This window comes from Rhineura floridana, chromosome 11, assembly GCF_030035675.1.
Source record: "Rhineura floridana isolate rRhiFlo1 chromosome 11, rRhiFlo1.hap2, whole genome shotgun sequence".
Lineage (NCBI taxonomy): Eukaryota > Metazoa > Chordata > Lepidosauria > Squamata > Rhineuridae > Rhineura > Rhineura floridana.
Window position 1 is genome coordinate 43,548,775 of NC_084490.1, and position 22,654 is coordinate 43,571,428.

The following is a 22,654-nucleotide window of genomic DNA, read 5'->3' on the forward strand; positions in this document are numbered from 1 at the left end:
TTCCTAAAGGCAAGAGAGATGCAGGAATAAAAAGAAGTGCATCATCAGTGGGGGAAGGGCAGGATCTCATTGGTAAGAGGACGACGTGCAAAAAGCAGGTCCCTGATTCAGTCCCTGGCATCTCCAGCTAGCGCTGGGAAATACTCTCCTGCCTGAAACCCCAGAGAACCACTGCCAGTCTATGCAGATTATACTGAGCTAGATGGTATAAGGCAGGTTCCTACATTGCCTATAGGCAGCCAGAGGTATAGACTGGACTTGAGCTGGTGGCAGGGACATGGACTGAAGAGGGAGGCCGACAGCATACTGAAGAAAAATCCCAGGATGGTAGGAAGATAGGAAGCTGCCTTATACCCACTGGTCCATTTAGCTCACTAATGCCCACACTGACTGGCAGCAGCTGTCCAGGGTTTCAGGCAGGGGCCTCTCTCAGCCCTACCTGGAGGTGCCAGGCACTGAACGTGGGGCCTTCTGCATGCAAAGAAGATGTTGTACCACTGAACTACAGCCCTACCCCATGTTGGGCTGGGGGGAAAAGCCTTTTAAAAAATATAGAGTTGTCCTGCTGGTTTCCAACCAGCCACGCTAACACCATGTGATGACAACAATGAGAGAGGTATGTGTGCGAGTGTGGTTAGCACTGTACTGCCCAGAGAGATAAAAGCTAACTCGTGAAACAGGAACAACTGGAGTTGTAGTCCAACAACACCTGGGGACCCAAAGATTGGGAAAGGCTGAGTGAATGCTTCTTTTCCTGGCAATCACACTGTAAGACTGAAACGCAGTGGCTTGCCCAAGGCCATCCCACAAGTTGCACCAACACCTGGTTCACATGTAAGGGCATAATCCCCTCGGAGGTTCCCCAATGAACCAAAATGGAGCTCTCTAAGAGCACCACATAGCTCTTATGCAGCGACCCTGATGTTCAAATGGGACCCTCACAGGAGAACTTGCTTGGTTTTTTTTTTTAAGCCTAGTATCCCTCTGACTCTCTAACCTGCTGAAGCTGGAGCAATAAAAAGGCCACCAGCTTACTCAGGATGACTACCTTATTTTCTAGCACCAACATGTCAGCAGTTGTTTTGCATCAATCAATAAAATCAACAATAGGGATTAAGCCACCAAAGGAATAGAATGGAATGGGCACCTTGATAGAGGCACTTGCAAATCTGGAAAGCTGTTTGATATGCTGTCCCTTCTTGCCAATGATCGCGCCCACAGCCTGGGCAGGGATGAAGACGTGCACAGTCTCTTGCTCAGGAGGCTGCCAAGGTAAAGTTTTTGTGGTCACCAGTCAATTTCAGTCAAACTGGATATCCCAAATTGATGAATTAGATTTAAAACTGTTGTCTGCCACCCATCCACCACTGGCTGATTTGCTATGATGTCACAGAATGTTTAGTGCAGGGTTTGTTTGTGGCAGAAATGGTATGTTATTTTGGTTGGAACTCATACAGGTTTTAGGGAATGAAGGGTTGTATGCTAATGTCTTTTTTGTGTGGTTTTATTTTTGGGGGCAAACAGTCCCATATAACCAGTTCTCTATAAAGAAGGAGAACTTAAGCTTACCAAAAAAGAACTGTATGGGGCTGCTCCAGAGACACTACTTGGGGGAGGCGGCACAGCATTGGAAGAGGCAGGAAAGAGGCCGACAGCAGCTAGGTTAAGACCAGGTATCAGGTGTGACTGTAGCTAAAATGAAAAGAGAGAGAGAAAATAAGATGGTGAACAAAGTATTCAGTTAATTTGCCCCAGTTCAGAGAACCAAGAAATGCAGCAGAGGGTTCTGTACAATAAACTTCCTCATCTATGGAAACAGGATGCCCTGGGTACAAGTTTGAGCAAACTGGAATCCCCACAGGAGTTAAGGCATTAAAACTCACTTTAGAACGTTGATAGAAGTAGCCTGCCACTTCCCATGATGCAACCAGGTTTTGGTACATTGATCAACAGCTCCAGGTGAGCAAAAAGCCTGTTCAAAAACCCCACAGCAGTGAGCCCAACATGTGAATGAAGCACATCACAGTGCAAGCTATAAAGTGTGAGCTGAGAACTAGGAAGTTCCAAGTGAAACGCCACTTCACTTCTGAATTAATTGTGGCTTTAGAGAAGTCACTATGGCTCAATTCACACATAATATCAAACCATGATTTTGCAATCAGAAGCATCCCTACAGTCTTGTGGGCCTTGGATCTCTTGCTTTCTCCATTCACATGCACAGGCCCCTTCCTCCATTTCCTGGGGGTTTTTTTTGCTATAGTTAGCAAATAACATAGTTAGTGGCAAACTATAGTGGGTGCAAATCTTTGAATGATGGATTGCAATCTACTTCAAAAAGAGGTTTGGAAGAAAAGCGCTAACCTTGGACTGAAAATGCACACATCATGCCAAACTACAGCAAAGTATGGCTAGCAAAAAGCAGGAAATGAAGGAGGGAGCCCAGGTGCAAGAGGGGAAGAATGGGAGTGCAGAAACCCACAGGGGTGCTGCTGAATGCCAAACCATGGTTTGACATTGGCCCAACAAGGATGATTATAAACTGTCTTAAAAAGCCAGGATATGCATGAGCAGTGTGCACTTGCACACAACCTCTTTGCTGCTGCTTCACCCTTCCCTTCATGCAAATGGCAACAGAAGACAGGAAGCTGCAGTTAACCATGGCTTCCTGTTACATTCTAATTGGGAGCTATGGTTAGACCATAGCTTAAAGTTGGCTTCTGGAACCTGGCTTGCTTGGAAGCCATTAACCATAATTCTTGCTTTGCATTTAACAGGAAGCTAGAGTGAACTGCTGATTCCTGGCTTTTTTGCTCACTTACACAAATGGAGAATCAAACAGGTTGCCTGCATTTGCACACTGCTCATATCCATGCTCATGAAGCCAGGGACTGATTATCCATACACAGCCAATATATTTGAATTGAGTCTCAGTCTCCCATCTACTAACTGAGGAAAATAACAATGTCCTACTGATTATTGTAAGGATTACTGTTATCTGAACACTCAAAAAGCACTGTGTCGATACTAAATATTGTTTCTGCTGCTGTAGCTAACAACAACAACAACAACAACAACAGGGTTCATTTGTGACCAATCATCTCTGTTTCAGGGCTTTTGCTTCTTCAAATCAAGATGGATGCATATATTACTTCTTAAAAGTTCTCCCTGCTCCAGTCATTTAACAGTCTTTCTTTTGATCAACTAACTGTAATGCTGTGATCAGTTAAATTCACAAACGTTTCTAGTCCACAAGAATTTCTACCATCCCATCTGCCCATTGGTATCTATGTTATTTATTGTACTATGACAACCTAAAAAGAAAAAAAGAGGGGGAGAACCAATACTCTTAAAATTTACTAAGAAGGACTGAAAACTTAAGATGAATAGATTTCTAGAGCCTTTTGATGGAAAACCACTAATCACAGACTGTGCTTGCTGCAGATGGGATGTCATAAGAGCATCTGAATCCTAAGGGAGAAAAAGATGTGACATAAGCGGACTCACACTCATAGCTGCCACATCATTTTCATAGGCCTCCCTCACTTTCTTCATGATCTCTTGCTCTGCTCTGCAGCAGTTTTCAATGGAGCCTTTCACTGTGATGGTCCTTTCAGGGTTATACAGGGTCAAATCCTGCAGGCTGGGGATAACAAAAAAGGGGGGACATGAACATCTCTGATCTGTGAGTCTCACACACACTCCACTTCACACACGTCCCTCTACCACTATTACATGTTATGGTATCCATTCCCTAAGAGGTAGAGAGACTGCAAGGAGCAGAGCTTGGAAGTAATTCGTTACAAGTTTGAGGAACGAGTGGGTAATTCCTTTACATTTTGACTGCAATAGAACTAGGAGTAATTTTATTACTTTTGTGGAGTAATTGTAGTGTTTCCAGCATTACTTTTGGGCATTACTTGGGGTGGGGGGAGCAGGGGAAATCTTCTGCTCCTCTGATTTGTGGATGAAAATCATGTGCCTCAGTGCAGCATTGCTCTTTTCCTCATGCTCTGTGGGTGGGTAGGAGGCAACGAGGGAGGAGGTGGATAGCGAGACAGGGCGGAGTGGAGAAAACAATTGTTTAAACAAATGGGTGGTGGTGGTGAAGAATGGAGTGGAAGGAAAACCGAGCCGGAGGGCAAGAACATGGATAAAGGAGGAGAAGGAGGCAGCAGCAGAATGGAGATAAAGACCTGTGGAGGTGAAAGATGACAACGTGTGTACGAGAGAGCGAGAGAGACCGCCATTAAAATAAGGACCATAACAATGCCCTGAGTTTTAAATTGTATAATGTTTATATTCTGGTTAAATTTGATAATTTTATCTGCTTAATAATGTTCTTACATTTAGATTTTTTACACAAATTACAACAGCTGGTGTTTTAGTTTGGTAATTTTACCTGCTTAGTTGTTTATATTTTATACTTGAACTGCAAAGGCCAGTCAGTGGGGGAAGCAAAATCTGTCTGTCTGTCTATCTTCTTGTCTCTGTGCCTTGTCTCACTTTCAAGGGGAAGGAAGAGCATGTGTCAAGAACCATGCAAATGCCATCTCACCCTATGCAAAGTGAGTGAGGGCACAATCTCAGAGGCCCCTATGTAGTAGCAGAAGCCTTTCAGGTATGTTTTCAAACACAGAAGGGAGACGTGTCTGCCAGTTTCCAAGGGCTTGTCAACCCTGGAGTTTAATGTGGATTCAAAACTGCTTGTGTCTCTATTTTTTATTTATTTGTTTTTTTCGCAGCATCCACATGACATCCTCTTCATCCAAGTGGCAGCCTGTGGTTTTTCCCCACTAAATTTGGATTTTCCTGATCTGTGGATAATCCGATGAGGGAAGAAAATCCACAATATAATCAAGTGATACGCAACTGTGGATCCACTGATGTTCATTGTATGGGCAGGGACTTTTTACACGTTGTGACTTTTCACTGGGTGATGTTTGTCCATTTTGTTTCCATCAGTCCAAAGGAAAGGATGCAGTCTACCATTTTCCACCAGTTGCTGCTGAAGGCACGTCCGTGGCACTATATATTTATAAAACAGCTCTTTTGTGCAAAAATGCTCTTACACAAAACAGCTGTACTAAAAACAAAAATAAAATTTGCCCTTGCAGGTACAGGAGGTGGGAAGGGAAAATGGGTGGAAAGGAAGCAGCAGCCTCTCACGCAAGTGACTCTAAATCCTTGCCTAGCTTGGAGTAACACACTTCTTTCTTTCTTTCTTTCTTTCTTTCTTTCTTTCTTTCTTTCTTTCCTGCTCTTTTGTGCAAATCTGGTATATAATAAAATTAGTTATTTTTAAAAATGTTTTAAAGGTGCATGCACACAGCTAAACAAATACCTGCATGCATGCCCACAACAGACTGAAGGTTGCCAGACCTTAGGGTGGATGGGAAAGTAGGGGGGAGGACAACACACACAGTGCAAATACATTTCATCAACCTCCCCCCACTAGTGTGATGGGACAGGAAGGGGGTGGGGGAATGAAGGAACCAAAAAACCCTTACGAGGAGATGGTGATCTTTGTCTCTGTGTCCTGCTCTACCTTCTTCAAGTTGCGGCCCTCTTTGCCGATCAGTCGCCCCACAAAGTTGTTATGGGCTAGGATTTTCAGAGGCACTTCGTCAGCCCTGGGGGGTGGGAGGAAAAAAAGGTGAATTCAGAGGGTTGTGATGGATTCCTACATCCTGATGTGTTCCTGGTCAAGTTCAGACTATGTTTGATGCCTTGACTTATTTTCAGGGAGAGCAAGCCCTGAACAGACTGGCCCCTTCCAGTTGTCGAATAAAGCTGTGGTGCCAAAGTGGGGTTGTAGTTTGACTTGCACGCAGTTGTAACACAAACATAAGCTGGCAAGGTCTTGCCAAAGTCAACAGCTTTATAAAGCAGAGGCTGCCGACTAGCTTTGCAAAGAAGGCATTTTGAGGCGGCAATGAGGAGGCAAGTCCCACTCTTCTCAAAACAATTTGCTGTCACGTCCTCATAGTTCTCCATCTCATTGCAACTGCCTTCTCCTTCCTAAGTCAACTCTCCCCATCACTCCTTTTCAACATAAGAACAGCCTGCTGGATATCATCATCATCAACATCTGAAAGTATTCTTAATTTGCACAGCTCATCCTGAATGCATGGATTTTTCTTTAGGGAGGATGAAGATTAGAAAAAACACAGGCATGAGCACTCATGAAACCCCAGTTGGATTGTGAAAGAAAAAAGCCAGGAGGGGCCAAGCAGAGAGCCCAAGCGATGCATGCAAAAGGCCCCAGTTTGGGCCCTTGGCATCTTCAGTTGAAACGATCCAAAGATGCACAGCTGAAAAGGACTCTAGAGAGAGCTGCTGTCACTCAGAGTAGGCAATACTGGGCTAGATCAACCAATGGCCTGACAGCTTCACTTATTTCTATGTGGTCCTCTAGATATAGTTGGACCCCCAACTCCCATCAGCCTCAGCCAACATGGCCAATGGTCATGGTTCTTGTAGTCCAGCAAACTCTGGAGGGTCAGATTCCCCACCTCTGCTGTAAATGGAGTGGGGGAAATGGGTCCTTTACCTCAAGAACAGTTTCTAGAAGTACTCTAGGATTTATTACCACCACCACTTCCTGCCAACAATGAAATCATCATAAAAGATCAGTCCTACACTTTGCAGCAACAATAGCCCAGCCTTACGTCTTGGTGTCTTTTGCTTCTTTTTGCATGATTTCCAAGATCATCTTACAAGCAGCAGAACAGCCCTCTGGGGTTGAATGGATGCTTATTGCTTTCTCTGCTGCCCCAGCATTTTCCTTCCGGTGCACGTCGATTCTGCATTGAATGGGAAAAGGACAGAAGAGACACTCAAATAACAAAAAATGTGCTTACAGCAGGAGTCACCAACCCATTAACATAGCACCCAGAAAGGCGTCCAGTAGCACCCCCAATAGGTAACCCAGATTTCATTCTTTAAGAAATAGTCTCTGGCTCTCCTAGAAAGGAATTTATTGATCAAAATGTGCAGGCACCCTTCTAAGTGATTTCTGTGAAATGAACCAACATGGCATTAGCCAATGAGTGAAGCCAGAGTTGTGATTGGTAAGTGAATGTTGGACACCAGGCAATAGGAATTTCCTGGAGTCCTAAAGAGCTGCTGTTTTTCCCTTCCTTTTAGTGAACTTTTCCTGCTTCTGTCTTTTTTCTTAGTCCTTGGAATATCCATAGTTTGCCCTTCTTTTGTCCCTAACAACCAGGATGCATCTTTCCTGTGCTGGGTTCATCTGAGATCAGACAGTGCCTACAATTTTTTTCTGCAAATACTACTACACAGTAAGCGTGGGTGAATGTTAAAGAACCCCCTCTCCCACCAAAAGGAAAATGTGAAAACTTTGCAAAGAGGCTTACGCATGTTTTCTGCTTTACAGGAGCTAAAGATTAGGAACCTATTAAGTATTCACTGTAACGTACAGTACAATGGTATCCATGTCTACTCAGAAGTTAAGTCTCTTTGCGTTTAATGGGGCTCACCTAGACAAGTGGGTACAGGATTGCAGCCTTGGCTTTGGTTTAGGATTGGAATTAGGGGAAAACAGTATTATTATGCCTTTAACAGCTGCATGGCAGGCAGAACTTCAACAGGTCAAGCCTTTTCTAGTGTGGAAATACAATTATGAGGAAAGCACCGTGACTACTCTGCCATGCCCCCATGGCAGCCAATTTGTGTTATGCCATGGCCCCCAGAACTCTCTCAAAATTTGAAATGTGCCCTCTGGTCCAAAAAGGTTGGCAACCCCAGCTTAAAGAATCAGAAACATGAAGGCAATCCAACAGAAGCTTCAAAACCTCAGCTCCCCTTGCTGCAACTCTGCTTTGGCCCAGGCTCCTCATCTCACAATCTCTGACTTTTCCCCTTCCATCTCTATCTTACATGAAGGCTTGTAAACTCCCTGGGCAGGAACAGTGTTGCTTGTAGGCCTTCTAGATGTACCATAAAGAAACATTTTCCCAATAGAAACTTTTTTTGAATCTTGAGTAATTCCCGTTCATTCCAATGGGGCTTGCACAGGACAACAGTGAGAGCCACGTGGTTACTGTGGCAGCGGTTGGAGTTTTTGGCTAGGACAGTGACCTGCATTAAAATCCCTCCTCAGCCATGAAGCTCATTGGGCAGTTCTTGGGCTAGTCTCTGTGTCTCAGCCTAACCTGCCTCACAGGATTGTGGTGAGGATAAAGTAGGAGTGGGGGAGAGGAAATGAGTTTCCTGGAGAAAGGGTAGGTTAGAAGTAAAACAATAAATCACTTTCCAGTGGACAGTACCCCTGTGAGTCAAATCCTGTCTGTCTGTCTTTCTATCTCCGAGTGAGTTAGCATGTTGTGGAATTTACCTAGATGCATGTGTTGTTTTTATGCATTATTCACCCTATTCCTGTGACTGTAATTTGTTTTCTGTGTTTTTAATACTGAATTTTAAATTGTTGTAACCCGCCCTGGAACCTGCTGGTGAAGGGCAGGTAATAAATATAATAACATTAATAGTAATACTGTTTTTACTATATTATTTTAGTGCCTATAAAACACACACACATTTACAAGTATTTATTTATTTATATACATACTTGTAAATAATTAAATCTCCCAATCTGCCACCCTTAATGGCATCCCAGTCTGCAGCCTGAGGTGCCTTCTGAGTCAAACAGAAGAAATGCTATTGTCCACTGAATCTCTCTGCTCTCCTCTTTGGCCTCTGGCCTGCTGCTCTTAAGAACTGTAATCCTTCTGTCCTGGGCTTCCACCAGAGCTGGCCCAAGACGTTTTAGCTGTCTGAGGGGAAAGACAAGATGGCACCTCTCATTCCATGCGCAGAAGCTAACTGGCTTTGCAGCTGAATCTTGGCTTCAACACTTGCAATGGGACAGAGCCTTCCACTCTACCCAAGGACAGTAGGCTAGCTGAGGTGATGCAATGCAGGGTCCATGGCACATGTAGCTCTGTCCTCCAACACCTCACCCCCAGCATCCAAGGCATACATCTCACTCTGCCTAATGGTAGGGCTAGCCATGTGTACTATGAGGTGCACAGTACACTCTTGGCAGTAAATCAGTATTAAGGAGTGGAAGCAAACAAGTGGGATTGTTAAGAAAATATTTGCTAAGCAAATTGGGTCTTACTTGGACTGCGTCTGCTTGGTTATATTGCGGATGGTGGCACCTTCTTTGCCGATAATGGCTCCCACGTACTGGGTGGGAACAAGAAGCCGGAGGGGGATGTCTACTGGTTGTTGCTTCACAGGCGCTCCTGAAGCCACAGGAGAACCTTGCCTTGGGGCACCCCGCATTCCAAAGCCTCCTCGACGCCCGTTCTCTGCGCCCTGCACAGTTTGTTCATCGGGGATGTAGGAGACCTTCAGCGCATGGTTCTCCAGTTGGTGCCCATTAAGTTTCATAATGGCTCTGAAGAAGAAACAGAGAGAGAAAAGCCGCATGATTACCTCGTATCTCAGCTATTATTCCCTCTATTCTCAATGTTCAGGCTGTGAGTGCCATTGCTTATGCAGCCAAAACAGCACCACCCATACAAAAGAGAGAGGTATCAGTGGACTCAAGGCTTTTAAAACTAACAAAAAAAAAAAGCACCCTTGTTTTAAAAATGGGAGCTGCTGGGGGGGGGCAGACACACACACACTGAAAGAGCCCAGTGAAAACTGAGCATACTCAGTGATCATGGAATACTAAGGCCACATTCACACCATACATTTAAAGTATGGTTAACAGTTATGGCTTCCCCCAAAGCATCCTGGGAACTGCCATTTGTTAAAGGTCCTTTGAGTTGTTAGGAGACCCCTATTCCCCTCACAGAGCTACAATTCCTAGAGTTCCCTGGGAAGAGGGATAGATTGCTAAACGACTGGGAACTGTAGCTATTTGAGGGGAATAGGGGTCTCCTAACAACTCTCAGCAGACTTAACAAACAACAGTTCGCAGAATTTTTTGGGGGAAGCCATGACCATTAAAGTTGTATAATAGTTTTTTAAATGTATAGTGTGGATGTGGCCTGTCTTGTGGGGGGGAGTGGAATGGAGTGAACAGCATCCCTCCACACAGCAACATTTTGTTGCAAGTCTCATTTATTCACTGAAATATCTAGTTTGCCAACTTCCAAGGGCTCAGAATGGGTCATGATCCCAAACAAGTGCATACTATTAATAAAACCAGATGAAAATATAACGAGTCATCCCAGATCCTCAAAAATGTAAGCCTGGCCATAAATAACCTCTTCAGGTTATTTATTTCCTAGCAGCATGCAATTATATGCCCGATTCGCTTATCTCGTATCATTGCAAAAAGGGATTTATTCTTTTATCATAAAGGTCCTGTCCACAGTATAGGTGCTGAACTGGTAACTAATTTTTACAGCCCAATTCTATGTGCATGTTCACAAACATAATCCTGCTGAATTCAATGGGACTGATTGCCAAAGAAATGTGCAACAGATTGAAGCATTAATCTCTGCAACCACAGAGGTAGTTTACTGTTAGACAAACTCCCAAATACTGAGGCGGAGTAAGACTGGTCCAGAAGCTGCAGCTAGTGCAGAATGCAGTAGCTCAGCTACTGACTGGAATGGGCCTTTGGAAGCATGTAAAACCTCTGCCAAAAGTTCTGCACTGCCTGCCAAGAAGCCACCGGGCCACATTTAAGGTTTTGCTGTTAGTATACAAAGCCCCAAACAACTTGGGGCCTGTTTCTTTGAGGGGCTGCTTTATATGTCCCTGCCCAACCACTCAGATTGATGAGAAAGCCACTTTTCACAGTGCTGCACTATGTCCGCTGCAGGACTAGTAGGAGTAGGCCATATAGTGTGGCAGCACTGACACTGTGGAGCTCCCCACCTATCAATATCAAGCAAGCATAATCAATATTGAGTTTCAGGTGGTTGTTAAAAATGTATTATTCACTCAAGCTTTTCCTGGAATGTGGCCTGGCTATGTATTATCTGTGAATTACTGACTGATTTTATAGTTTTATTTTCGGCTGATTAGTTCAAATCTATATGTGAAACTCAGCCCTACCATTACTATGCGCTGCTTCTTGGCCCCCAGATGACAATGCTCAGTGAGAAAAGAAGCACAACTGGCTGAATTTCCTATCAGGTTCTAGACTCAAAGCCTTTGGTTTCTTGGCCCACACATCTTGACCCCTTTGCTTCCTTGCCAATAATTAACAGCCCCTCTAGTTTGTATGTGTAATTTTTGATCAGAATCTTGCCCACTCCTCAACTTCCTTCTGTATGAGGTTTTAATCCCCAACAGGCTGACAACTTTTCCTTCCCTCATAGAAGTTCGACTACAAGCTAGCCTGTTCCATGCCATCATACCAGCTCTGCCAACTCATGCTAGAGGCTTCATCACTACAAGCACAACACCCTGTATATTACAGATAATAAAGAAGGGGTGGAGTCATGCCAAGGCCAATATATAAAGCAATCAAGTATATCTATCAACAAGGCCATTTTGAAAAGCCAGAAGGTTCATTGTCATCAATCCACCCCCTTCCTAAAGTGGTAAACCCTCATGCCCTCTTCCCTCACCCAGTTGTCACAGCTGCCACCTCTCATTTCCAATGAAACTCTTTTCCCTTCTCCCTGTCCACTTCTGACAAGGGCAGAGGAAACTAACATATGAGCAGTTCTCCCTCCTCTACTCCCACAGATTCAAAATATTCAGCCTCTAAGAGATAGTATTTTTTGGATCACTTCACACTAATTTTCTTAATGCTGCACTTAAAATTTTGCTAAGGTGTACATTTTAAAAATGGAAAATGTGAATATGATGAAACAGGTATTTGAAAAAAAAAATCTACATACAGATACCCTTATCGGAGACCTGGGATTACAACAAGGACGCAGAAAGCAAGTTTAATTTTGACAATGGACTGCAGTTCCAGACAGCTGCCTATAGATGGCGGTGTTAACATTAACAAGACCATATTAGCATCCAGTTGGCTGCTACCTTTAAATCTGACATTGAAAGTCAAGTTTTGATATTGCTGCAGCCTCTACTATTTCTACACGTTGCACCATGGCAGGGGGGAGAGGGGTGTCCAGGCAGGAATCCGCTCTGTTGCTTCTGAGATGCTTCTATGCTAGTGTAGTGCTGAATTGCCATGCTTTGTTCACCCACTTTTTACAGGGCATCCACATGACACCATCATCCAATCATTGTCACCCTCTATCTTCCCTATGGCTCTTCTGCATTTTCTCAGACTGCAGAAAGTCCAATTTTTCCCAAAGAATGGAAGAGTAGAAAATCTCCACAGGTGCAGATACCCTTAGTGCTACCCTTACACCTTTCCAAAAGGGCAGGGTTTTGACTAGAGCGGCGACATATTGGGCAGCACGTGAAGCCTTGCTCCAGGTACCACTGCCACAGTCAGCAGCCACTAGGGACAGGGCCTTTTCTGTGATGTCACCCACCTTGCAGAATGCCCTTCCAAGGGAGATTTGTCAGCCTCTGGCATGTTATTCCTTTAGGCGCCTGACTAAAGCATGGCTGTTCCAAAAAGGGTTTTAATTGATGGTTCTGTTGGCTTTCTTATTTTAGTTAATGTTACTTCTATGGCTGATTTTTGTTATTATTATTTGGTGGTATTTGGGCTTTTTATAATTTTATACTAGATGTGTTTTTATGTATTGCTTGAGGTAAATAACCCCCAGCCCATAGGCTGGACCAGGCCTCCGAAGCAAATTTTTCTGGCCCCTCAAGACCACAATAATTTTGGTGGTGGCGGCCAAAAGGAAAAATAATAATAAAGTAAACAGCACTGGGGTGGGTGGTGAGGTTTAAACCTCTCTGTCCAACTCAGCACCCTGACGGGGGATGCAAATTACTGTCTCCCCAGTCATCAGACTGATCATCTGATGACCGGGGCGATACCCTTCTCCCTCAGCTGATCTGCACAGATAACTGAGGAGGGAGGCTGCCTGCCTGTATGTGTACCATGTGATAGTGGTGGATGACCACTATCACAGTTGACACATAGCCTCTGATTGTGGCCCTTGGGCCAAAAGAAGGTTACCCACCATGTTATAGTCTGTAACCTGCTGCTTTGAATTCACTTCGGGTGTGTAAGGAGGCGAGATATATATTCCAAAATAAGTAAATAAAAAAACAAGCCACAGATTTTGAAATAAATTTAGAGGAGGCAGGCGGGAGCAGCCAATGCAAAATTATTTTTGCTAGTCTTGCAATTCAGAGCTTTGTGCGGGATTTTAAGCACGCTCAAGGCTAAACCAGATACAATTGCAAGCCAATAAGGCACTTTTCACTTACTGTCTGGTCTGTTCCCGGTTGGAGTATGTGACATTGACAACCGCGGTCTCGCTGTCTGTATTCACTTGCATAAGGAAGAAGAAATCTGGGTTAGCTAAGCCAGCCATCATTATTATTATTGACCAAATTACTCTACATTAACAGCTCAGCCCACACCCATGAGAGACAGCAAGAGCTGGAGCGCAAAGAGACAAATTTTTCAGGATTCCTGGAAGATTGAACCACAGGACACTTTCCATTCCCCTATCAGAGGACAGGGCCTAGAGAGGCAAATGCAGGTGTTGGGTCAGGATGGCCGGGCACCTGCTGATAGTGGCAGGCTCAGAAGGACCCAACGCTAATCCTGCCATCCCCAACAGGCCCCTGTCTCCCAGCGCTGTTGTGTGCTGCTGCTGCTACAGCATTCTGCCTCCCCTCCGCCCCCGATATATTTCCCCAGCAAGCAGTAGTGGCACTTTAGAATGGGTGTTGAGCCAGTGCTTGGCTCCAATCCACAGTGTCCAACTGGCATCTTAAATTGCCCACAGGCAATGCCCAACATCATAATCAAGCACTGTATGTGGATCAATTTCAAATGCAGGGGTGGTGGTGTCCATGGATCTGAGCTACCTGAAGGATCTGCACCCTTTGCAAAGTTCTGCTGCACACGCAGGTTGAAGAGGAGGGGAGTGATTGGTAGCAGCATGCTGTAGCAGCAGCAGCACCACCAGAGTAAGGGCCTGATGGGGACAGGAGCACTGGGTGAGGGTGCAGGTTGGTGGTGGCCAGGGGCCTAGCGGGGGCACAATGCCGAGGCCCAATGAAGTCTACCGCCAGCTCTGGGGGAGGCCCCTCTTGCTACTTGGAAAAGTTACTTTTTTGAACTACAACTCCCATCAGCCCAATCCAGTGGCCATGCTGGCTGGGGCTGATGGGAGTTGTAGTTCAAAAAAGTAACTTTTCCAAGCTCTGATCCTGCACTACTAGAACTGGAGCTCAGACTTCCCTCCATTTCCTGCCTCCATCAGTGTGGGAAAACAATGATGAGAAGAGGGGAACCAATAGACTAGTAATATCTCTCATTTGTAGAGATGCTTGAGGAATTTTTTTCTTTGCAACTTCTGATATGAACCAACTGGATCCACACTTTCCAAAACTAATGTGCAGATTGGAACCAGCTTATCTGCTAGTTTTTGCATGCCCTGAATATCCCAACACAGTTCTCAACTCAAAAAAAATGTATCAACGGCATATTTAGAAATGCATTCTTTCGAGAAAAAAAAGTTGTTTTAAAATTCACATTTTAATGCAGATTTCAAAATAAAAATCCCAGGATAATAACAATCACAGATTAATGCCAACACAGGGCAGAACAGATTTATGAATGAACACATGCAGAAAAGACATGGCCAGAAACAGGAAGCTCATGTGGACTTAAAGTGGGGAGGGGACGAGGATGCCTGTTGAAGTCCCCCTCTCAATGCCCTCGCATGTGCTAGCTTCATTTCTGACCTTTGTTTGCTTAACATGAAGATGTAAAGGGAGCTTCTAAGACTGAACGGGTTTAGAAGCCTCCCAGCAATTGGGAATCCTGATAATGCAAGGCTCCTGACTGCAGAAAGGCTTCTAACTGCGTTCAGCCAAATGCACATCAAAGTAGTCTTCAGATCTTTGCAGTCTTAAGTGGAGCCAGCACACATGGATGCAGGGTTTGACTGCACATCCCAGTCTCCCTTCCCAGTTTAAAGCCGCACGTGCTTGCTCAAATGCCTGAATAGGGCAAGCCCAGCCTTCCCCAACCTGGTGCCCGCCAGATGTTGTTAGACTACAACTCCCTGGGGCAGGATATGGCCAACATGTTACCCCGCTGCTGAAAGAATTGCACTGGCTGCCAGTTAGCTTCTGGGCTAAGTTCAATGTGCTGGTGTCAGTATATAAAGCCCGATACAGCTTGGTGCCAGGATACCTGAAAGATCAGCTCACCCCTTATATACCCAGCTATCACTGCATTCTGCAGGTGAGGGCCTCCTGTAGATACCATCTCATCAGGATGTCCATTCTGCACAATATAGGAATCAGGCCTTTAGCACTGTGGCACCTACCCTTTGGACGTCACTCCCCTTAAATATTGGACAGGTGCCATCTCTGTTGTCTTTTTGGTACCTACTGAAAACCTTCCTCTTCCAACAAGCCCTTTAAGTGGAGACCTTTATCCTATTCTGCATCTGTATTAGAACTGTTTTAAAGATGTCTAAAATATGTTTTTTATTGTTTTATTGCTTATTGTTTGGTGCCTTGAGTTCCTTAGGGGCAACGGGCAGGGTATATATGTAACAATAAATAAAATATATAAATTCTCATCATCCTTGACCATTGGGGCTGATGTGAGTTGCATCCAACAATTTCTGGAGGGCACCAGGTTGGGGAAGGCTGGGCTAGACTGACAGTGCAATCCCATGTATGTCTACTCAAAAGCAAGTCCCACTGATTTCAGTGAGACTCGCTCCCAAGTAAATTTAACTCCCAGGTTTTGTTGGAGTGCCTCCTCCCATGTAAAGCATTCCGGATCCTGTGATCAGTAGTGGTGGGAGCAGGGGAAGAGCTCTTCTTGCTGTTTCACTGGCAGGCTTGGTATGCTATGCAGTAACATTGGAGAGGGCCTTCTCTGTTGTGGCACCCTGACCAGGGGATTCTCTCTTCCCAGACTGAGCTTGGATAGCGACTACTCTGATGGAACAAATGACAACATGTGTTCTCCTGGGCTTTGGATTAAATTAGTTGATGCTGTCTAATGTTTCAGGATTTGTTTTCTCCCTGCAATGCTGTATTTTATTAAGGATTGGCTTTAAGTACTATATTTGATTGTTGTTGTTTTATACTGAATGTAATGTAATATGTTGGAAACTGTTCTGAGATCACCACGCGTGATGAAGGGCTGCCTAGAATTGGCAAATAAATAAATAGTATACGATTGCAGACTGATTCATCCATCATCCTGTTTTGGGGACCTGTCTTTTGCTCCAAGGCCCACCCATACATATTCTCTGAAACTTCTCAAGGAATCTTACCTTGTTCACAGTTTTCCACAGTACCATATTGAGCTAGCAACCCATCCAGAACCTATTCAGATGTGAAAGAAATAAAGGGGGGGGGGAGGGGGAGAGAGAGAGAGAGAGAGAGAGAGAGAGAGAGAGAGTTACCATGAAAATTCAACCAACAAAAAGTTATGAAAGGAAGTGCGGCAAATGAAGGGCAAAATAACGACAAGAAGTGAGGCCTCAAAGTGGAACTCAAAAACCATATCATACCATACATAAATGTACTATTGTAAATAAACACAGTTTAGTGGTTAGAGAAGCAAATTAGCATGCAACATTGTTTAGGAAAGAAACGTAGTGCCTGAGAAAAACTTTTTAAATTGGACTCTTTTCGTTCTTTTGCTCCAGAGGGACCACCCTTTCTTTTCTTTGCAATGGAAGGGAAACAGAGGAGTGAAGAATCTCCTTTGCTCTGCCCCACCCAAAGCTCATTTGTCTCACATGTAACGTCCAGTTTATTAATAAGACATTTCGGACACAGAGGCAAATACCATGCACTTGTCAAAAACCTAACTTACCTCCCATCGTAGCTGAGGGGGGATGTTTCTTATCTGAATTTTGCGGCTTCTAAAATAAAGAAAGGGGGGACATTATTTAAATTTAAGGCCCACCCTATCCGAAAGTGTTGCATACATAAAAGAAGACCAATGGATCTCTATCTGGAAGTCGCACTATTTACAGAAAACGTAAACAAATTTAGTTTTACAAATACAGTCAACAGGTTTCTAGTAATCTGCATGTACAAACTTACCCTTGCTTATTATTTTGGGGCTCAAAGTGTGTGTGTGGGCACTATAACTTTTGAAAAGTTTCCTGGTCTGGTCTACTGGAGAGAGGTCTTGCATGCCACAGGTGACCAGTGGTTTTTTTAAAAAAACCTGTTGCAGTACACTAAATTATGAGTAGAGCTTAGTATGTGAAAAGTGGGTGCCTCAGGAATCCGCACTACCATCTAATAACTACTTTGCCCCTTATGGAAAGCTTAAAGGGTGCCTACTTGCTTTGATTTTCTACCACCAGAAGATTCCTGGTTGGAAGCACAAAAAGTGAGGGAAAGGGCATGCAAAGGTCTATTTCACACATAACACTAAGCCATGGTCAGGGACCAGGAATCTGTGGGCTTCTAAATATTGTTGAACTACAACTCCCATCAGCCCCAGCCATGGCTAATAGTCAGGAATGATTGTAGTTTAGCAACATCTGGAAGGCCAGAGGTTTCCCACCCCTGGTTTAAGCCATGGTTTGTTAAACAAACTATGAGATGGTCATGAGGTGTCCCACAGTTGATCAAACAAACCATGGCCTGTGTCTCCAAAGTTTGGAGAAACCAGCTGTTACAGCTGTTCCTATCTCATGCCTTTGTAGTTTACTGAGAGTCTGGGGAAGGCTAATCAAAACAAACCATGGTTAAGGAAGGGTTCTGGGTTCACACATAACACCAAGCCACAGTTAAAACAAACCAAAGTTCATAGGCTAACAACGAACTATGGCTTCAGTTTATGTTTTGTTGGCAATAAACAAACCATAGTTAAGCTGATAGGCAGAGTTCACACATCACACTAAGCCATTGTTCAATAAACCATAGTTTAATAAAACATGGTTTAGCATTATGTGTGAACCAAGCCAGTTTTAGCAGCCTCCTGCAAATTTAAAATTCTCTGCAAAGTTCTGACATAATCTAAGTACCATTTATATCTGTGTAAAATAAGCAATAAAATCTGAGATCTCATGATCCTAACTTTGAGCACACAGCACTGTTTAGCTTTTTGCTAGAGTGCCTGGTAGCTCTTTTGGCACACTGATACAACTCTGTGTCTTTATCTGCAATGAGTTATCAACTTTCCAACCCTTTCTGTACTTCAGAGCAAACCCCTATAGAGTTCATCCTACAGGGCCTCTCAAAGGGTGCAATCCTATCTACACACATATCTGGGAGTTACGTCTCACTGAATTCAATAGGACTTACTTCTGAGGAGACATGCACAGGACTGCACTGAGAGGCCCTTCAGATCCCTGGTTTTTACTCTCTAAATCCCACCCACAACACACACAACCTTTCTCCACTGTTTGCCGCAGCTGCCAGTGTCGTGAGCCCTACTGGAGGGGGGTGGACCGACGAGAATGAAGCAGAGGAGGAGGAGGAGGACTTAAAGTGGGATGGTCAAGCTGGTGAGGGCTAAGCTGGTAGCTGGACTCAGAAGGTGCCCCAGCTGTGGGCTTTGACAGCTCAACTTTACTATCCTTTCGGCACCAGGTGAAAACCTTCCTCTTTGCCCAGGCATTTAAATATTTTTAATATTTTAGTATTTTAGTATCTGTATTATTGTTGTATATGTCAGTTACATGTTTCATCTGTTTGTTTAATTGTTGATTTGATGATTATGTGGTTTTAAAATTGAAATGTAAATTTATATTTTTATTGTTGTACACCGCTCAGAGAGCTTTGCTATGGGCGGTATAAAAATTGAATTAAAAAAAAAAAAAAAACTTCAGCAGCTCCAGATTCCCCTGTGGAGAGTCAATCTGACCAGCCGGTTGCTTCCCAACCTGAAGCTTCCCCTCTCCCTGCGTCTGCATCACCCGCCGGCAGCTCTCTTCCCTCTGAGGGGGAAGATGGGACGGTGATGGAGGCTCCGCCTTCGCCTCGCGCCAGAAGGCGAATGTGGTGGGAAATTCAACAGCACAGTTGAGGTGGAGTCTTTGCCTGTGTGCGTGTGTAACCCCTATGGGTTATATTGGTTTGGTCCAGTGGGTGCAGAAACCTTATGGAAGGATTGTATTAAGGAGTTGAGTACAAACCGTGAGGAAGCTGAAGAGAAAAGGAGCTGTTAATGCCAGGGAGTAAGGACTAGGCCCTTGTCACCTTGAATTAGGTAATGGGGTTTTACAATTATGTGTGTAAAGGGGATGGAAGAGTAAATTAATTCTTTTGTGGCTTTATGTATTTGAATTTAAATTATATTTTATTTAGGGCTTTGAAGTTTGCAATTTGGAAATTTCCGAATTTTCTCTACTGGACTTTCTGCAAGCAACTTCTTCATTTATGTCTTGCTGAATGCATTGGACTTTGGAGATTATTATGTTAAGAAGATATATGATATATTCTGTTGGCATACATGGTGTTATGTTCCTTTCAGTTATTGTTTAAATATATATATATATATATATACAAACATTGTAATTGTGTTTGCAGTATTCGTTTCAACGAGCCCCATAGGACCCAAGAAAGAGGTACACATGGTCCCAACAGTGACAGGACACGCATGTAGGGTGCCCGCCCTGCCTTACTTAAGCCAAGTGAGGGGAGGAGCACTGCTGAGTCTTAGTGCAGCGAAGTTGTGCCCAGTTAGACCTAGAGAGTTGCTGAGTTCTGAATAAGCCGTAGGCAGATTCATGAACTGCACCAAATCAAAACTTTCTCTATTTCTTTCAATAAAAGAAAAAACCACAGCCGCGTCTGAGTTTTTCGAGTTCGGGCAGGATAGCCAGCAACACAGTTTGGACCATCATGTTTCCTTATAATAAAAAGCAGGTAACTCCAATGAACTGCCTGGGGAGGGAGTTGGAAAAGAGAGGGAAGGGGAAAGAAATGAGATGCCTTTGCCCAGCGCCGTGGGTTCCAGCACAAAATGGTTGCCATGGGCAGCAAAAAAAAAAAAAAAAAAGCACCAGTACTCAGTATTGGTGAGTTCCCTCACAAAAAAAACACTGCCTCTGCCCATCCACTTCCTACCTCCTTCTCTTCTGCCTGTTGCATTCACTCCATTGCCATGCCATATAATTCAACTTCCTTCCGCTCCCCTCAGTGGAGCCAGACCATTCTTCTCTCACACCACTGCAGCTAAGGCTGGACCTTAGGGCTGAATTGCAGGGCCCAAATGACCACCAGAGAGTGACAAATTATGGTGGGTAGCGGCAACCATACATCCCCACATCAGCACCTGGGCCAGCATGGGAATGTTGATGACTCACAGAGGCTAACACTGGCCATCGCTGAACTCTTCCTTCTTATTTTAAAAACTTTTTATAATGAGTGGGACAGGAGATGGGCATGTACATGAGTACAGAGACTCATTTTTACTTAAAAATATATATTATTCTTTTTGCAACAAAATGGTGCATATTCCCAAGTAAATGTATTTCTCATCAGTGCAGCAGAAGCAAGCACCACTTTATTCCTGTTACTGTGCTATGATTTAAGTGAGTTATTTAAACTGCACATGCTCAGAATATTTCTTTCTTTTTAAAATCAAGGTTGGCAAGCTTTTTATTATTGTTGTTATTATTTATTATTATTATTATTTGCTCTAAGATACCATAGGAACACAGGAACATGTAAACTATCTCATCCACAGTCAGATTGTTGGTACATCTAGCTCAGCACTGTCTACACTGACTGGTAGCAACTTTCTGGGGCTGGGAACTAAACCTGGGACCTTCCACATGAAAAGCAAATGCTGTATCGCTGAGCTATGGCCCTTCCCCTCAGGGGTTTATCAAGAATTTAGAAGCAGTTGTAAAAGCATGGCATGTTAATTGTGTGCTTCATAACTGAAGTAATACAGATGACTGCCTAAAAGGGGGTCCAGTAAGACCATTTGGGCCCCACCTGCACTATATACTTAAAGCACTATTATACAAATGTAAACCGTTATGGCTTCTCCTAAAGAAACCTGAGAACTATAGTTTAAAATTGCTGAGGATGCCTGTTCCCCTCACAGTGCAACAATTCCCAGAGTTCCTTGGGAAGAGGGATTTGTTGTTAAACTACTCTGGGAATTGCAGCACTGTGAAGGGAACGCAGGTCTCCTAACAACACTCAGCACCCTTAACAAACTACAGTTCCCAGGATTCTTTGGGGGAAAGCCATAACTGTTTGAAGTGGTATAATACTGCTTTAAATGTACAGTGCAATCCAGTGTCTAATGACCTAACTGTACCCACAGCAACCTCAGCACCAAGGCAAAAGGTAAGGAAGGGATGAGATGCGGTGCGATGGGGTGCTCAACAGCCAGCAGAGAAGACCAGTCCAGGTCTCTACCACCCTGATGTGGTGGCGGCCAGGGAGCCATTGTGCCTAGCATTTGCTTAGGGAAGGTTCTCATATCAGCCAATACAATTCCTCCCAGTTGGAATCCCCTAAGGTTTGAAGGAAACATGTTTACTTTTGGGGGTGGGAGCACAGGAGTCATTCTGATCTCTCCCATTATTTTTCTTCATGGCAAGGCATCGCTACCATTGGTAACGACAGTTACACCCTGCCCTGAAGAAACTCCACCGTTTGGTGCTTTCAGTGTTTGTGTGTACATGCTCAATGCCCATGTACTCAGCGTTTATACGGTAATCTAGACCTCTGCAACAAATCTAGTAAGATAGTTTGCCCCCAGAGACTTGTGGACTCAATTGGTTTTTAAAAGTCTCACAAAGCTCATTTTACAGATAAAAATGGCTTGCATCCAATCTAACAGACTCTAGTTGTAGCGGGTTCTGAACCAGACACGTCCAGTCCACTGTTGGGTCATATTTGCGCAGATAAGGTTAGAGTTATTGTTGCCAGTTGCAGGCAGACGGGATGCTTGGAAAGAACTACACAATATTCCTCATATCTGGGAAAGATTATCAACTACTTAAAAAGAATGAATGCTGCAGCCAGAACTCAAACGGTCGTCACTTAAACCAGGAGAACCAGGACCTTATCACAGTTTCTAATTTAGCATTTGTGGGCTAGGCAGGTGAGTGTGTGCTTGCAACCTGGCCCAGGAGATCCTATATTATACTTTTTTGTTTGCTTGTTTTAATATGTATCTATAAGCAGTCTGGTTTTAGACTTTGCTAGGAGGCTGACACAGATCTGGTTGTCCAGGTGGACAATCTACATGTAGGGAGGGACTGGAATGTGACCCTGTTGGTCTTACTGGGCCTGTCAGCAGCATTTGATACACTTGATCATGAAGTGCTGGTGGGATGCCTTTAGGATTAAGCAAGGATTAGAGGCACTGATATGCAGTAGTGTTAACCTCTCCAGGCATGCTCAGAAGATAGCCTTGGGTAACTTCTGTTTCATGGTTGTTCACTTGTGGGTGACAAGACCAAGCTGGGGCCCTAGGCACTGTATTTATATTGAAACCTTCCAGCTTGAGATCTTGAGCAGCAGGCTGATATTGCATACACCTATTTCTCTTCTATGTCTGGAGAAGGCTCCACATTCCAAGGGCACGTTATTGAAAATAACTGTTTCAGCTTCTAATAGAATGCAATTGAATATGCATTTTATTTTC

General features: G+C 44.0%; 1 protein-coding gene across 2 annotated transcripts in view; it reads right to left on the reverse strand.

Moving 5' to 3' along the window:
- The window catches only part of IGF2BP1 (insulin like growth factor 2 mRNA binding protein 1), a 92,291-nt gene that overhangs the window by 15,480 nt on the left and 54,157 nt on the right, over window positions 1-22,654 (reverse strand). For both annotated transcript variants that reach the window (XM_061589301.1, XM_061589302.1), the window contains 9 exons: window positions 16,895-16,943; window positions 16,347-16,398; window positions 13,300-13,363; window positions 9,140-9,421; window positions 6,669-6,803; window positions 5,508-5,630; window positions 3,505-3,640; window positions 1,570-1,692; window positions 1,148-1,264 (listed from right to left, as the gene is read on the reverse strand). In XM_061589301.1, coding sequence (XP_061445285.1) covers window positions 1,148-1,264; window positions 1,570-1,692; window positions 3,505-3,640; window positions 5,508-5,630; window positions 6,669-6,803; window positions 9,140-9,421; window positions 13,300-13,363; window positions 16,347-16,398; window positions 16,895-16,943 — 1,081 coding nt within the window. The remainder of the gene's footprint in view (window positions 1-1,147; window positions 1,265-1,569; window positions 1,693-3,504; window positions 3,641-5,507; window positions 5,631-6,668; window positions 6,804-9,139; window positions 9,422-13,299; window positions 13,364-16,346; window positions 16,399-16,894; window positions 16,944-22,654) is intronic.